This window comes from Aedes aegypti, chromosome 1 (genome assembly GCF_002204515.2).
Source record: "Aedes aegypti strain LVP_AGWG chromosome 1, AaegL5.0 Primary Assembly, whole genome shotgun sequence".
Classification (NCBI taxonomy): Eukaryota; Metazoa; Arthropoda; class Insecta; order Diptera; family Culicidae; genus Aedes; species Aedes aegypti.
In genome coordinates this window covers 202,846,026-202,864,055 of record NC_035107.1, presented here as the reverse complement: position 1 = coordinate 202,864,055, position 18,030 = coordinate 202,846,026, and the positions used below count along the sequence as shown (strand labels likewise).

At 35.3% G+C, this 18,030-nt stretch overlaps 1 protein-coding gene across 6 annotated transcripts in view; it reads right to left on the bottom strand.

Moving 5' to 3' along the window:
* The window catches only part of LOC110681487, an 81,187-nt gene extending 70,645 nt beyond the window's left edge, over positions 1-10,542 (bottom strand). Inside the window, exons 1-2 of one of the 6 annotated variants that reach the window (XM_021857273.1) lie at positions 10,032-10,542; positions 1,802-2,256 (exon numbers count right to left, since the gene is read on the bottom strand). In XM_021857273.1, coding sequence (XP_021712965.1) covers positions 1,802-2,159 — 358 coding nt within the window. In that variant the 5' untranslated portion in view covers positions 2,160-2,256; positions 10,032-10,542. The remainder of the gene's footprint in view (positions 1-1,801; positions 2,257-10,031) is intronic. The other 5 variants (XM_021857272.1, XM_021857274.1, XM_021857271.1 and 2 more) reach the window with 5 other exon arrangements.
* Positions 10,543-18,030: the final 7,488 nt, after the last annotated feature.

The window sequence follows — 18,030 nt, the reverse complement described above, 5'->3', positions numbered from 1 at the left end:
GCTACGGTAAATGAAATGTAATATGTTGTTAACAAAATGTTAATCAAATCTTAAATTTGTTTTTTTTTCAAATTAGGATACTAGTGTTGTCTAATAACACAGAACAGAAATTAATGTAATGTTTGGAATGATACTAATAAAGAAATTAAAAAAAAATCGTACCTGCCACACGATATATGAATGCGAAAATGGCAACTTAGGCAATTAAAGTTCTCAGTTAATAACTGTGGAAGTGTTCATTGAACACTAAGCTGAGAAGCAGGCTATGTCCAGTGAGGACGTAATGTCACAGAAGAGGAATGGCGTGACGCTATGTTGTAGCCATCAATGTATTAAGGTACTATGAAATTTAGAAATGGCATTAGTTCATCGAATTGGTAATTTTTTTTTCTTCTAAGAGCATACAGCATTAAACAACTTCTTCTTTAAAAGCTGTGAAAACTTCTTCTTAAACTGAGGAAATTCAAATCAGCGTGGTGTCTAGAGCAAAGTTGAAGCTACAACTTTCCTATGGACAACTTTGTGGGAAAAATATGAAGCAATGTTCACTGTGTGTTTGAACTTTGAGAATCAATTAACTACGATATTTTCGTTTCTGTTGTCCAGTTCGTTCCGAAGAAGTTTATATTTGTATTCTAATTTATCTGACAATTGGTCTTCATAGTGAATTAATTATTAACTGAAGAACTTTCTAATTACGCGTTGTGACAAATTCTTATCGCGTAAATATCGATGAAAACAATATTGCTCTTTACGCCAAAACAAGAGTGACTCACATTTTCTTCCACTCCATCAAAAATAAAGTTATTTTCACCTTCTTTCCTCCAGTCTCAACCGAAACACTGATTTATACTTTCTTATCACGCGATTCCCTTGGCATTCGGCGCTCACTCTGCAAATCAAACTATTTCGTGAGTCATCATCATCACCTACCGTACCAATCCTATCTCATTACACTAATTTTGCCCATGTTGCACACCGTAGTCCTGCCCAGAAATAGGTCAAGGGGCCCGTCGAACTCAGCCGACGATGACGCACAGTGATTCCTCTCCATACAAAAGATGGAAAAAAGTCTTGAAATGGATTTCTCATATAAGTTTCTTTGCTGTGATTGACTAGATTATTCATGTTTTGGAACTATTTATCATCATTGTATGATTCACCCGTTTTTAGGTGATTTCAGAATTTCATGTTATCAACGTGTGTTTTGGCTTCGTCAAGAAGTACGGCACTTGAGCCCAGCTAGTGCATGGTTTGAAAATGGAATCCTTCACTATCGTTATATAAGTATCTTATGAAATGATTTATAAACAAATATGCTTTTTGATTAGCACCCAAACGGAAGTATTTATTACACTCATTAATATATTATCGTACTCAGAATAGTCACATTCAATCCGGTTAGTCAAACGACAGAAAACCTATGTTGCGCAAGTTTGCGCAAGATAAGTCTATGATTTACCGAAACTTGATTGAAAAATCTTCAATTTAAGACTAGTGTCGTATGTGTGCAAGTGTGTGCTCATATTTGAAAACCAAATTGAATTTTATCTAGTTTTCTCCATATATTTTACAAAGGAGCACAATATACGATCACGTTGCTCATGTTCTTCAAAATGCTATCAAAAATTCAATTTTCACTCAATCTTTATGAAACTTTGCAAAAAGACTATTCCATTATCATATTAAAATACAAAAATAATTTGGGAATTAATAGTGCAAGTTTGTTTTCCGACTATTTTCCGCTCTCGCATCACTGTGTGACGCCACAATGTCCACGACGTCGAACAGCGCTACTCACCCTTCGCATGTCGATGCTCGCAGCAGCAGTGATCGTTGATAAATGCCGCCGACCGGCAAAAATGAATCTTATCAATTCCGCATCCGTCGCACCAGGCTGGCACCTTGTTGATTTCGTTCAGATCCAACTGCTGCAGGGCAAGTCGGGACTCCGTTTCGGTCACCTCATGTTCCTTGTAGAACTCCGTCATGGAGGCGGTCGGTTGCACCATTTTGTTGGCGGCCAGTTTCGTATCCTCTTGGCACTCCACGTGCACTTCGTTCGTTGCTATGCCGGCACATCCCAGAACGGAAGGTGACATAATTGTTACGGCTAATAAAACTACGACGGGGAACGTCACCATCACTTCTTCATCCATCCCAGCTCACTTCAGGGTAGACCTATCCCAGCCACTGACTGGCTTGGCGAGAAACGCCCATGAGACTGATTTTGCGACATACGGTAAGGAACGTAGCCTGCGGTTGCACAGAGTTTCGAATGGGACAAATCACGCGACTTAATTCAGTAGCACGTTTCAACGTATATTTTGGGATGATGTCTTCGGACAAACATTTTCTAAAAGTATAGCGCATATCTTCTTCTTAATGGCGTTACGTCCCAACAGTGTCAGACCCTGCTACTCAGCTTAGTGTTTCACATACAGTGGGATTCCGTTTTTGGCAACAAACTCGAAATTTTCAGTTGCCAAAAACGGAACCGTGCCAAAATCGGAACCCAGTTTTTTAATTTTATTTTTCAATTATTGGTTTCTAATACATCATTAAAATATTGTTACATTCAGTGGCGCGGGAAGTGGGTAGGACAGGTAGGACATGTACTACGCACCAAAACACCTGGGTAGGACAGTCAGAGGATTGTCCTACCCACGATTCAACAAAAAACACTTCAGTGCAAAGAAAAAATAAACCACGAAATTCACAGAATGTTTGCTGTTCATCCATTTGTGACCTAAAAATACATGGGGAAATTAGAACAACCTCACTGGTTGTAAAGGCAAACTTTTTTACCTATTTTTGTCAAATTTGTTTTAAAATTGTTAAAAATGATATAAATATAAAAGGTATTCATATTTTTCAATATGAATGAAAACTCCAAAGCTACTACTCTCAGTAATTTCCTCATTCAAAGTTTGTTTTCCAAACTATTTTAGAATTTCCTCCAGATATGTTTCACTAATCCTTAAACCGAATTCTCCAGTTGTTACTCATGTAGATCTTCAAAAAACTTCTACAAAATTTCTTCCGAGGGAATTTACAAAGGTTTATTCCAATGGGTTAAGCGAAGTATGCACTTCAACAGAAAGGTAATCGCCTATCTCGATGCATGGGAAATTTCTTACAAGAAATGCTCAAGAAAAACATGTTACTTTGATTGCAGTACGCAGTTGAAAAGAAATATCATCAAATGGAGCTCACTGTAGAAAATTTCTTGACCATTTCATGAGCAGAAATTTTTACTTTTCTTGAGCTTTACTTTTTTACAAAAAAAACCCTGCAAGATTTTTTTCAAATGTTCATGTGGATTCCATCAAGAATCCATCCACGTTGCCTCCCAGAAATCCAAAATTCCTTGAGGGGTTCTTCGGACAAATAAATTTTCTAAGGGATTTTTTCAGCATTTCATCCAAGTATGATTCCTGCAGTTTTACCAATAATTTCTTAAAAAGTATCAAAAAAAAATCCCATGTAATCTTCAAAAGTTTATTCAAAGTTTTACACGAGTTTATACTACAGATTTTTTTCCAGTAAAACCTCCAATCATTCCTACACATATTTCTAAAGAGATTATTTCTAAAGATTTTCGAGAAATTTCGATTTTTTTTCGAAGAATTTTGGATTTTCTTTTTACTTAAGACTTATTTGAGCAACTGGAGGAATCTCTGTAGAAACCTTAGAAGGAATCTCTGGATCAACTTCTGAAGGTATCTTTAGAGAAATGCCTAGTTGAAATCTTATATTAATCCTGATAGACAATTTTAAAGAAAATACCTAGAATTTTCTGGAGATTAAATTTTAGACGACGTTTAGACCGGGAGCTTTAAAGGATGTCCCAGGAAAAAAATCAACGATTTTTAGAAGGAATTCAGATGGTTTCTGAAACAATCTTTGAAGAAATTCCATTTCTGTAGTTTTCCTAAGAAAAATCCAGGTTGAAAAAAATAAATCTTGAAGAAATTCCTTTGGAAATAATCACTAAATGAACTCCTATAGATTATTTGAGCAAATACTTGAATAAATTTCTGATGAAATTCCTAGAGAGCCCCTAAATATAGTTACTTTCAATTTGGGCTACCTAGCCTTGAGACACATGACTTTTTGCTTTATTTGTTTCTATTTCTCACAGCATACATTACTTATGCTGTGTGTTTTTACATACGTATTTATGTAATTCCATTATAATAAGAAATGTAAGATGGAAAGAAGAAACAAATTTAATGATTGAAACTCTGTGTAAGTCAGAGACTTTTTATTGCTCTTATGCTAGTGTCCGATCTTCGAAGTATGCGTTACTCTGCTAACGCTCCTGTGTCAGTGCTTGTGATTTGTTGGAACAAGCTGTTCAAAATCTGAAGAAAAGTGTTTTTTTTATACTGGCAGACTCAAATGGGCTGGTCACACAGTACGAATTCCTAAGAAAAAAGGTTGGTCTCTAGTTGAGATTCTGTTGTATATTATTGACCTCATGAAACGTTGTGTATGCAAGACCAATGACCATTCCGAAATAAATAAGCGCCTACGATAGCCCTTCGTAGTTGGTAGGGTTAAGGGGAGTATCGGAGTAGATGGAGCTCTGGAATGCAGTCCATGTGTTTTTTACCTGTTGTTAAAATGACTCAAGCAACAGACACGATTGTATTTACAAAAACTTCAAAATTTAATGATAAGGTACCGCGGGGCAAGTGGGTAAATGGGGTAAGTGAAAATAATTGGTATATTTTACTGAATATGTGAATTAACGTTTTAAACTCATGCGTAAACCTTTGAGGCCATTGAGAACATTACGATAGGTAAGAGATTTCTGAGATTTTTCGGCCATTATTGCATAATAAAGCGAAATATTGTTAACCTGTCAACTATCACTCCGTAACAAGTTGGCGGCGTGCAATCTTATTTTGATAATTTCAGTAGAAAAAAGTTGCGGAAAATAATTTTCTGTACTACTTCTAAGTTGTCCCCTCTGACAGTTTTAAACTGCAATAAAAAAGTTTTAGAATTAATTTGACATAGACCTAAAAATAACTAAATTGAAACATTGTTAATATTCTAATCACGTGGGGCAAGTGAAAAGTTTCTCATTAGAGATTGAATTTGTGTTTTCTCTTTAGGTAGCAATAAGTATAAAAGGTTCGCAATTATCATAGAACAACAGAACGTGCTGATAATTCAAGGAACACTATACTCAAAGCGTTAAAAGGTTGCAGAATATTACGATATTTATTTGTTTTCTTCGGACAGCCGATTAAAAGGAAGACGTTGATTGAAAAGTTCCAATATAAGAGAACGCACGGAAATCTCGTGGAATGTCTGTAAAGCTAGTTCAAAACATAAAAATGGGGTATAGGTGTATCAACATAAAAAAGTTTCTAAATACTTTATTGAAGGATTCCGTTTGATTTCTCTTGAAGAGTTATCCGACACCATATCCGAATTTCTTAAAAACAAATAATGAGTGGTGGAAATTCTACAGAGCAGAAATGCAATTGCTGTCCCATGATGTAAGAACTAACATTGGAAATGTTGCAGTTATAATGTTGTCGAATCAGTTCAACAAACATAACTGAACAGAAGAAAATTCAAGTAACAAGAATAAAATTTTCTTTGTTTACATGATTCTTATGTTATTGTTCATTGGGACGCCTTAACAAATGTTAAAGGTAATAGAAATCGTGAATGGAACTGTTAGTTTTTGAATTTATTGGTCAAAACGATAAACTTTTCACTTGCCCCACCTGAGGGGTATGTGAAAAGTAAGGAGAAGTTTTTCAAAAATATTTTCTGTACTTTTTTCTTCAATTTTACATAAAAATAAATTTCAGTATACTGCTTATATTTGGTGGGAGTCAAGCTAAAAAATATACACGACCTCATTTGTTTTAATTTAGGGTCACTAGAATTTGAAGAATCCCAACTATGCGAAATCCATTACCCACTTGCCCCACGGTACCTTATTCAAAAACGTTGCCAAAAACGGATCCATTTTGTTGCCAAAATCGGGGGGTGCCAAAATCGGAGCATGCCAAAAACGAATCCCACTGTACTTAGATTGTCCTAAGCATACGTCGTTCAAAAACTCCTAGCGCTTGGCAAAACCTAAAGTTCATAGACTCAAATGTCAATTTGGACAACCTTCATTAACCAAGTGGTTAAAGTCCCCGGCTACAAAGCAAAGCCACGCTGAAGGTGTCTGGGTTCAATTCCCGGTCGGTCCAGGATCCTTTCAGAATGGAAATTTCCTTGCCTTGTCAAAGGATACAAACTCTAGTGGAATTAAATGGTATAGTACTAAATTCGGTTTTTTTCATCTACTTCTAAACTTGATATTGACAATGCTCTTGAAACTTTAACAAATTCCATGGTTGAAGCCAGGAGCATTGCAATTCCAAAATGTGAAGTAAAATTTGAATCCGTGATTATAGACGATGATCTTAAACTCTTGATCCGTCTTAAAAACGTGAAGAGAAGGCAATTTCAACGCACTCGCGATCCTGCTATGAAAATTATATGGCAGGATTTGCAGAAAGAAGTCAAAAAACGTTTTTCTCAATTAAGAAACAAAAATTTTGAAAATAAAATTTCTCAATTGAACCCTGGCTCTAAGCCCTTTTGGAAATTATCTAAAATCTTGAAAAAACCTCAGAAGCCAATACCGGCATTGAAAGAGGAAAACAAATTATTACTAACTAATTACTAAAAAGCTCAAAAACTTGCTATGCAGTTTGAAAGTGCGCACAATTTTAATTTAGTCTTACTAGTCTACTACTACTTTAGACTTACTAGTCCAATTAAAAATTAAGTTACTCAGGAGTTCAAAAATATTCTCAATCAAGAGAACGTTTTCGAAAATGCCTGCGAGACTGATTTGGAAGAAGTGAGAACTATTATTAAAAAATTGAAAAATATGAAAGCTCCTGGCGATGATGGAATTTTCTACATCCTCATCAAGAAACTTCCAGAAAATAGCTTATCATTTTTAGTTGATATATTTAACAAATGTTTTCAATTAGCATATTTTCCTGACAAATGGAAAAATGCTAAGGTTGTTCCAATTTTAAAACCAGACAAAAATCCTGCAGAAACTTCTAGCTATCGTCAGTTTGCTTTCCTCCATCAATAAACTTTTTGAAAAGGTTATTTTGAACAGAATGATGGCCCACATCAACGAAAATTCATTTTGGGACCAATATTCTACAATATTTTCACATCAGACTTACCTGAGTTACCTCAGCGATGTCAAAAATCTTTGTTTGCGGATGACACAGGCCTCTCCACCAAAAAACGAAGCTTGCGTGTCATCTGTAGTAGATTGCAAAATAGTTTGGATATTTTTTCTTCATACTTGCTGAAATGGAAGATTCCCCTAATACTTCCAAAACTCAACCAATAATATTCCCCCATAAATCGAAAGCTCTTTATTTGAAACCTTCAAGTAGACATGTTATCACGATGAGAGAGGTTCCAATAAATTGGTCAGATGAAGTTAAGTATCTAGGGCTCATGCTAGATAAGAATTCAACTTTCAAAAATCACATTGAGGGCATTCAAGCCAAATGTAAAAAATATGTAAATTGTCTCTATCTCCTTATTAACATAAATCAACACTTTGACTTAAGAACAAGCTTTTGATATTCAAACAAAACTTTCAGGCCAGCCATGTTGTATGCTGTACCAATATGGACTAGCTGTTGTTAAATCAGGAAGAGAGCTTTGCAGAGGATTCAAAATAACATTTTGAAAATGATTCTGAAGCTTGAGGTTAAAACATTGGAGCAAATCTCAAATAAAATAATTAATAATTTCAGGCGAAAATCGTTACAATCTTCTATTGCCAGGATTAATGCGTTATATATTAAGTTTAAGTCAGGTTAAGCGTTTTTTGTTTCTCTTATAAGTTGGTGAAATCAACTCACCTGTTAAAAATGTGAACTGCTACGGCAAATGAAATGTAATACAAAATGTTAATAGAAAACTTAAATTTGTTTTACAAAATTAAGATTTTAGTGTTGTCTTACAAAGAACACATAGATATAAGAAATGAATGTAATGTTTAGAATACTAAAAAAACTCACTTTTGAGTATTTTTTTTTTCTCCGTGTAGGTTTTTGGTAAAACTAGTGTATTTCAAAATTTTTACGTCTCAAATATGTCAAATTGATGTTTATAAAACTACATACAGTATTGGACAAAACATTTGCAACTTTTTCGATTTTCCATACAAAATGACCAACTTTGATAAACTATATCTCAGTTATTTATGGACCGATTTGAATGAAAATTTCACAGAATATCAGACATAACTTGAATTTTAACATATATTTTTGAGTGATTTTTCCAATCACAAGTTGAAAAGCAGTAACAGTTTGACTAAAGTGAACTTTTTGACGATTTTTTATAATTGACATAACTAAACATATTGAAGGAATAGCTTCATGGTATCTTCAGCAAAGTTGTACATTTTGACGAGATGATTAAGTTTGCTGAAGACAGTTTTTGTGTAGGGCTATTAGATTTTGAGATAAAAAGTTTTGAATTTTTCGTCGAAAATTACACTTTAGTTAAGCCGTTATTACTTTTAAACTCGTGATTGGAAAAATTATTAAAAAATATATTGTTAATATTCAAGTTATATCTGATGTTCTGTGAAAGTTTCATTCGAATCGGTCCATAAATAACTGAGATCTAGCTTATCAAAGTTGGTCATTTTGTATGAAAAATCGAAAAAGTTGCAAATGTTCTGTCCAATACTGTATCTTCGCTTTGAGTTTTGTTTATGAGCAACCTTTAAACTGGTTAACAAGGAGCATTTGTTAATATTTTTGTAGTGAAATAAATCTTGAGTGTAATCAAAAAACTCTATTTCTGCTAAAACATTTTCACTGCACTTTCACAATAGCTTTCATGTCATGAAACTATTTGTCATTGCTTTGAATTTCGTTTTATTCTGAATTTATTTCCCAAAATACATAGAAGTGCAATGTATCGCCAAAGAACTTTGGGTACATGCTTTTATTTAGTGCCAATTAAACGTTTAACGTTGATCTTGAACCATGTTCGGTTCCATTGCTGAAAAAACTTTTGAAATCGCTTCGAAAACAACAAAAATGTTAGCAAGTTTTATATTTTTAAAACAAGTACTGGCACCCATCGCTTGTAATTATATATTGTATTTTGTTTTCTGAAAGATTTATTCGTTTAAAACATTATTTGTAAGACTTTTAGATTTTATTGATATAGGGTAACATTGATCATCTGTGTAAATAATATTATTATAAACAATCGGTATTATTGAAAATAACGTTACATACTAAAATTATGGCCCCTGAAGCTGAACACGAAGGCCAAACTCTTACACGTCATTTACTTTTTGTGTTATTTGAACACCTTGAACCGCGATATAATTAGCTAATGAATATATCGAAGAGATTCACCATGTGTGCATTGGAAATATTCCATCGATAAATGATGATTTGAACTTATTACTAGGAGGGACATTCCGATCAGTGTTACTCCGCTGATCAATGTAACCCCGGAATACGGTATCGCTTGAATATTTTTATGCGTTTGAAAATTTATACTTGTTAAAGCTTATCAACTATCTTTTCATACTTTCGATATTTTTTGCGACAAGATCATGTTCTTCCTTTTAATGTGGTCTGTTCAATTTTAATAAAACACAACCAGTATACGGTTAAAAAATCGATTTGATCGGAATTCTTAAAAAAAAACCTCTGAATTTTTTATATGTGGCTAGATACTTTTTGTATCTAAATTATTTGTTTGACGAAACCACCATATTTAAAGATCGTCATTTCAGAAGTTTCGGTTATACAGCGCCGCATGCAAACAAACTTTGATCCAGAATATATGCGCTCAATATTTAGAAAAATTTTGTCCAAACACCATTTCCAAAAAAAATCACGTTTGATAAAGCTACTGTATTAAGTTCACGACTGCGGCCAATCAAAACTCTGTGGACTGATTCCAAGGCGTAAAATAAGATGCTCGGTATTTACTTCTTCGCGATCACCGACAGGGGGATGTTACATTTGGCAATTACTCCACTGATTAACGAATACTGATTAGCACTTTACCAGTACTGCAGCTGTACAATTCACTTGAATGCACTTATCACTTATAAACGTCGCAGCATTAATTAAAAAAAAGAAACAGTTGTAATGAAACAGCTCCTTTCTGCACTATGAATCACCACTTCCTGTTTCAAGCACACGAAGAGTCCTTTCCGCCAGAGACACCAAAGGTTACATTACGCGTCAAGTAGAAAAAAAGGCACACACATTTTGTTTACGTCGCGGACTTCTATCACATCGTTGGCAGGGGAACCTGCGCGCGCTACAACAAATCTAGCGAGGAAACGGGTAACGCGCCTGGGGTGGAAAAGGGAAACTGTCGCATCTAGAAAGAAAATATGAACTTCTTGTTTCGGGGAGGAAAACTCTGTCCGACCGTCGTCAGCCCGACCTGTTTCGCTCGATGCTCGTGCTGAACTGATTACCGGGGGAAGGCGAATACAATATCATACGATACAACAAGAACGTGCGGCGCCATTCGTTCTTTACCACGCGCTCGGTCGGCAATGTTCGGCTGCATCGACCCACTGACTGGCTGGCCGGGAACGTTACGTGTGGTGGAGGAGCACCTTCTCGGTTGGCGCATTAGCAACATTAAGCTTGCGTTCCCAATGAAACGATAAACGTAAAATGTATGGTTTGTTTGGGTGTAAGGATTTTCCCAACAGGGAAGATTCGATTTTATTACTAATGGTATTTCAACAAAATGACAGACGCTGATCGTTTGGCAATAAAATAACTACCGTATTGATTCATATCACGGACACTTAAGGTGAAGATAAATCAAAGCCAAACCTCAAATTTTCAAGAGCACAAATCTGGAGAATCGAACACCTGTCACCATCAGCTAGTAATGAATCGATTAAGTTTTCAACTCAAACAGATGTTTGGTTCTCCAGATTTGTGCTCTTGAAAATTTGAGTTTTGGCTTCATCAGCAAGCAAATCAAACAAAACATTCTGTATGATTACTCCAGATTATCGAGCCTTCAAAACACTTAACTTCTGTATGGTGGGCAAATATTTTGATTACGCGCCATGAATAATTGTTGGGGAGAACTTTCAGTTCGGACGGGAATGAACAATCTTGATAGCGAGTCCGTTTGAAATAGCTTCAAGCTAGAATTTTTATTTTGCATGTTAGTTTTAGACAAATTTATAGTGAAGTTTTACTTACAGTTGGTGTTCTTTACTAATTTTAGGTTATATTTGTCCTCACTGTTTTTTTCCGTACTAGATTCAAGTTTATAGGTTTAGAGTAATGCATTTCTAATTAAGGATAGACATCTACCTGGCTATTGCACAAATTGTACATAAATTCAATTAGAATGCAAATTCTATAAATTTTACTTTAGGATTAACTTTAGCTTTAATAAATCGACCTTCCATCTTCAATTTCTATTGTTTGAATGTTTGCTTTTGAACGATCATGAACCTATCTTCCCAGTGACATTTCCCCAAATCTGTCAACGCATGACGGACAATGAGCCTGGGCATGCTATAAAACGTTTGACTTTTACTGTGTGCCCTGTTTTCAAGTTGCCTGTGAGAGAGAGCGAGACAGCACCAACACACGGCGCACAGTAAAAGCCATGAGAACAAAAGAATTTATGGCACGTACAGAGGTTCATTAAAGCGAAGGGCGTACTCACTTCAACGGGTTAGAAAACTGCCCAGTGGTTTCGCCAACATCCCCCGGCCCGTGTAGTTCCGATACGCCATATATGGGTGTCCCTGAGTCTTCTGTCGGAGGTCCTTGTACTTCCAGTAAAGCCAGCTTAGTAGCCGATAATTGATCCATGACCCGTCTGAACTACCGCTCTACGCACTTGACCGTCTCTTCCAGGTAGAACTTGTACTATTCTTCCACGAATCCATCCATTCCGCTTCCCCTCTTCGACCACCACAACCAGATCAACCGGTTTCAGCGGTCTAACAGGCTGGAACCACTTGGTGCGTCTCGTAAGCGTCGGGAGATATTCACGCACCCAGTCCAGAAAGTATCGACGAGGTACTTTGCCATTTTTCAACTGTCTTTCAGCAATACATGTTCCTTAGGTAGGTCCCTTGTGTCCCGTACAACAGGAAATGGTTTGGAGACACTGCTTCTTGATTCTCGTGATCCAGCGGTACGTAGGTCAGTGGCCTAGAGTTCACTATGGCCTCAGCCTCCAGTACTATGGTCTCCAGAACTTTATCACTGGGATGTCGAGGATGATTTGCAATTGCCGACATTGCGACCTTCAGTGACCTTACCATGCGCTCCCATGGTCCTCCCATATGAGGCGCAAGTGGATGATTGAAAAGCCTTTCGTATCCGAGTTTGTCAAGGTTGCTGCGCAGCTCTTCTCTATGGTGCGAATTTGCTCCTTGAGTATATTACTCGCACCCACAAAGTTAGTTCCGTTATCGGAACAAAAGGTAGCAGGATATACTGATGATAAACTATGAACTACCTTAAGGTGCACTGCCCTGATAGACAGGCACGTGAAAAGGGCTATCCATCATTTGACCATACTGCGTCCTTGTTTCACGAAAACTGGACCGTAGTCAACTCCAGTATGCGTGAACGGATGAAGGGCGTTAGCCGAATCGTGGGTAGAGGTGCTGACACAGTTTAGCAATCTTGGATACAACCGAACGAAGCTGAGGGATGAAGAAACGCTGCCTCAATTCGTCGAGCACCGTCTCGTTGTTTCTCTGCAGGAAACGTGTATGGTAGCTTTCCGCAAGCAACGGAGTTACCCGGTGTTCATTAGGAAGAAAAACACGATACTTTAAATCCATGGATACTATTGGTGTTCTGGTTATTCGCCTGTTCATCCCCATTTTTTTAAATTTCTTTATTAGTATCATTCCAAACATTACATTCATTTCTTATATCTAGGTGTTCTGTGTTATTAGACAACACTATCATCCTAATTTGGTAAAACAAATTTAAGATTTTATTAACAATATTAACATATTACATTTCATTTGCGGTAACAGTTCAGATTTTTTACAGGTGAGTTGATTTCATCTGCTTATAGGAGAAAATAAAACGCGTTTTCAATTTACTTAACCTAGCTTACCCTAAATATATAACGCATTAATCGTGGCAATAGATGATTGTAACGATTTTTGCCTAAAATTATTAATTATTTTATTTGACATTTGTTCTAATGCTTCAACATTGGATATTCTATGAAACTTATTGGTACTATACCAGGGAGGAAGCTTCAGAATTATTTTCAAAGTTTTGTTTTGAAGTCTCTGCAGAGCTTTCTTCCTGGTATTACAACAGCTAGTCCATATTGGTACAGCATACAATATGGCTGTCCTGAAAATTTGTTTGAATATCAAAGGCTTGTTCTTAAGACAAAATTTTGATTTTCTATTAATAGGGGGATAGAGACATTTTACATATTTATTACATTTGGCTTGAATGCCCTCAAAGTGCTTCAGTCATAGTGGTGGCTTTGAACATTGCATCAATCATTAGATTCAATTGTTCAGTTAGAAAATTAAAATCAGAGGCAGACATATCACTTAAAATGGGTACATTATCTGATGATTTTCCGGTAGAATTTTCGGTAGACGAAAAGGCGGAGTAGATGTTTGGGGGCAGGGTTTTTTTTTTTTCATTTGATTTGAAACAAGTAGAATGGGTACTCATAGTATGAAGAAGGGGGGAGTTCAAATTACCTGCTATGATATCGGCAAAGCATTTTCCGTGGGTAGAAACATTCAAAACTAAAAGATTCAAACGGCTACCCGACGGATTAAAATTAGTTTGTGAATGAGCATGATTATGATCTACCTGATGGGGATGATTCCTAATCAAGCGATCGTTAACTGAAAAATGAGCATTGTTCGATACTCTACCAGGCAAATTCCGGAAACGATAGTTATCGTAACGGATACTACTGTTCATATGCCTGGCACGAGCCTCGACGACTCGCCTACGCGAAAGGCACGCCCAAAATTGGACTTATGATTGCCCCCACAATTCGAGTATATAAACTTGGTGGTATCTTCCTTCACTAGACAGACGTCCTCAGCGTCCTTCACCTCCGCAAATCATGCATTTAGCATCCATGCGGCAATTTTTTTACCATGACCCCACTTTTGGCACCGACGGCACTGAGTGGGGTTCTTGTAATTTCCTCCAGTTTTCTGGAAATGTTCCCATGTCACACGGACATCGAACATAAGTTTTGCTTTTTCTTAAACATTAATATTATTTAGTTCTTTTTTGTTAAAGTGAACTAAATAATATTCTTGAGAAAACCCTTTCCGAACAATGCCAGATTGGGTTCACTTTTTCATAATGATTACTTGGACTATAGAAAATTAATTCCATTTTTGATCTCTTCAGATGACTTATAGTCACTTGAGAGACCTTGTTGTCTTTGCACAAACGTTCAGTTTTGTCGTCATTAGTAAACAATTTGTGCTTCTTCTCTTCAAGATGTTTGAAAAGAAGTTCGCGATCTTTAAAAGTTTCCGGCAAAACGCGACAGTCTCCTTTCTTTGCGATTTGGAAGGAAACCTTGATTCCCCTTATGGAGTTCAAGATCCCCTGCCTAAATCCCGCAAATTTGGAACAGCTGACCACGATAGGCGGCACTCTTTGCTTCCTCACTTGAATCAAAGAGCCTGGGGCTAGAGGCTGCTTCGAATTGGTGTTCGGAAAATTTGTCTAGGGCATCGAACTGATTGCTCATTTCGATACAATTATTCATTTCATCCTTGGAAGAAAGTTCGCATTCCGGGGAAGCGTCCTTTCTTCCATTCTTGCCACGTGTAGTGACAGTTTTAAAACCCACTTTTTTGGAAGAAAGTAGTGAATTCAGAGACTTACCCTTTCTTTTGCTTGTTGTTGCAACCATGTTTAGTGAATAAACGAAAGAAGACGTGACCTCCGAGAGTTTTTTTTTCCAAAACGGTGTCCAAGAAGGATTACCACCGCTAGCTTTCGCCAACGGGTCCAACAAAAAATCGAAGGCACGGATCCAAACAAGGATCGTAAAGGGATCAATAGTAGAAAAAATAGTACTGAAAAGTACTGTTTCAGTAGCATTGAAAAGTGCCGTTTTTAATTTTAGTACTGAAAGTACTGTTTTTGTAGCACTGAAAAGTACTGTTTTATTGCTTTAGGTAGTTTTTAAAGAAAAACTGCCAAGAGCAGAGAGAATTCGTGTACGCACAGCACGAAGGTACGATGCGCACTGACATTATTTATATTGATTACACTGCGGAACACGTTTTTGTCTCAAGCACCGCTATTCACTAAACACCGCTATTCACTCAATTAAGAGTTGCTAAATCCATTTATCATAGCAATCAGTTTTCAAAAATATCATAGCAGCGTTTCAAATCTCTAAAAGTATAGATCGAACAAAATGGTTCACTAAAATGCTTGTCACAGATGTTGAGAATCAAATTGCGCATTTCATCATAAATTTGAGGCATCCCGGGCACTCGGAAATGGTCAATTGTAGGATCAATCAAATGCAGTTGACATAATTATTCAATTTAATCGATTATCAGAAGGTTTACGTTGATGCGTTTTTCTTAACACTCCAGTATACTGACAAAAAATAATTGATATCCGTTAAGTATTCGCTGAGCGGTGAGAGTTTTAGTAATTTTTCCTTCACTCAGGCCTTTACGGGTTAAAAAAAAGTTGAAATATTTTGTATGCCATCTTGCAGAAGTTATACCAATGTACATTAATGTTTTAACATTTTAAACATGGAATGAAGACTAATGTTTCAACATACTAAAACATTACCATGACTTTTGAAAGTTTCGATGTACGATTCTTGCAGAAGTCGCCCTATTCTTTCAAAAAAAAAATCCATGAAAACTAAGAATTTTATGTGATTTGTTATAACGTAAGCACAACACCACGGTGCTCCAATTACCGTTATTATCAAATAAAATATACCATCCAAACGGTAGTCGGCAGTTGGTTCCTGACGTTGTTGTGCACCTCTGAGCTGAATTTGAAAAAAATCCTTAGGCAGAATTTTGAGTTACGCCCTTTTGAAGTTTATATAACAAAAATCACATGATGTATGCCACTTTAAGTTGCTTAAACAAAGAGATTATTATAAAATATTGTAGTTTTGCTTTTTTCATCTGATTTAAGATACTGAAAAATACTTTTTTCTTAAATTTATCTAGACTGACATTTGAAAAAGGCCAATGCTATGTTTAGTTATTACTAATGATATCTACCAATCAACTCCTGATAGTGATTTTAAGAAATGGTCCAAAGCATTCAAATATGTTTGAACAATTCTTGGACAGGATATCTAGATACGCCCTTTTGAAGTGTATGGAAGGAATATTGCATGGTGAATTTCGTTTCATACATAATCAACGGTTAGGTGCATACATAATCATTACACCTTTGCGGTTGTTCTTATTTCATTAAATTTAGCAAGTTGAAGAAAATTAAGAATTTCAACTTTCGCAACCCAACCGCTACTTTCACCGCTCGTTTGTATGCAGAGACAAAGTGACTTGACCACGAATCAAAACAAAAAACTACTTTAGCCGATTTTACACTGGTAGAAAAACGTCGAAAGTAACTGAATGAAACGGCTTATCATTTTGTTATAATTATTTTTGTGGGAAATAATAGAAACTACCTAGTTTTTGAACGCGAGCTGATTGTATGCAAAATTTAAGCGATGTACACGGCGCAAAAAGAAATTGAAAAAGTGATTCATTTTAAAACAGTTTTAAAAGACGGGATGTGATTCTTCTTAATTAATTCTCTAAAAACCGTATGAAAGTAACTTTCGTCGATTTGAAAAAGTAATCGAGAATTCCTTAAAATACATAAAAAAATAACATTTATAAGTTAAACCCCTTATTTCAACTTACAGTGAAAAAAACATTTGAAGCTTCATTTTCCTAGAGCATATAAGAAGCACGGATGAGGCGTCAGAATCTGTGCATAGCTATTTTTCACAGACCAGGGAGCGCTATAAAACCATAAAAACATCGAAGGTGTACCGTTCAAATCTTTTGGGCGCAGTTGTTGATTAATACAGTGTCTATTTGTAAAAATATGTATAAGAACAAGTAGGGTAGATCAGAATGAAATAAATTTAAATAGAGTAGAATTGCACACAATAGAACACACTAGATTATAAAAGAATTGAATAGAATACAGACATATAATACATATACAGTGTGAAGTTTGAGTGTTTCATCAACTATGATGTAGTTTGTTCAGCTATATTGATTTATATATATATATATATATATATATATATATATATATATATATATATATATATATATATATATATATATATATATATATATATATATATATATATATATATATATATATATATATATATATATATATATATATATATATATATGTATATATATATATATATATATATATATATATATATATATATATATATATATATATATATATATATATATATATATATATATATATATATATATATATATATATATATATATATATATATATATATATATATATATATATATATATATATATATATATTTCAATTATACTTTGGCCCTTTTCTAATGTCAGTCTAGAAAATATGTGTATGTGTAAACTTTATGCAACTTGATGAATTGAATGAAATAAGAACAGCCGCAAAGGTGAAATGATTGTATATGCACTAGAGTGGTTCAAAAAAATCGTTTTTGCTCCACACCGCTCATTCGATTCTAGATCAAATTCTGAGTATCGTCCCAAAATTTCAGCTCATTTGAATGAAAACTGAGACTGCACAAGCCCTTTAAAGAATATATGAGAATTAATAATGGGCATAATGAACATACGGGGCGAAATGGACACCCTCTCAATATCTGATAATACACATATTTCATCAAAAGTTCATTCACTGCATGAAATCTGAAACATTTTATTTTTT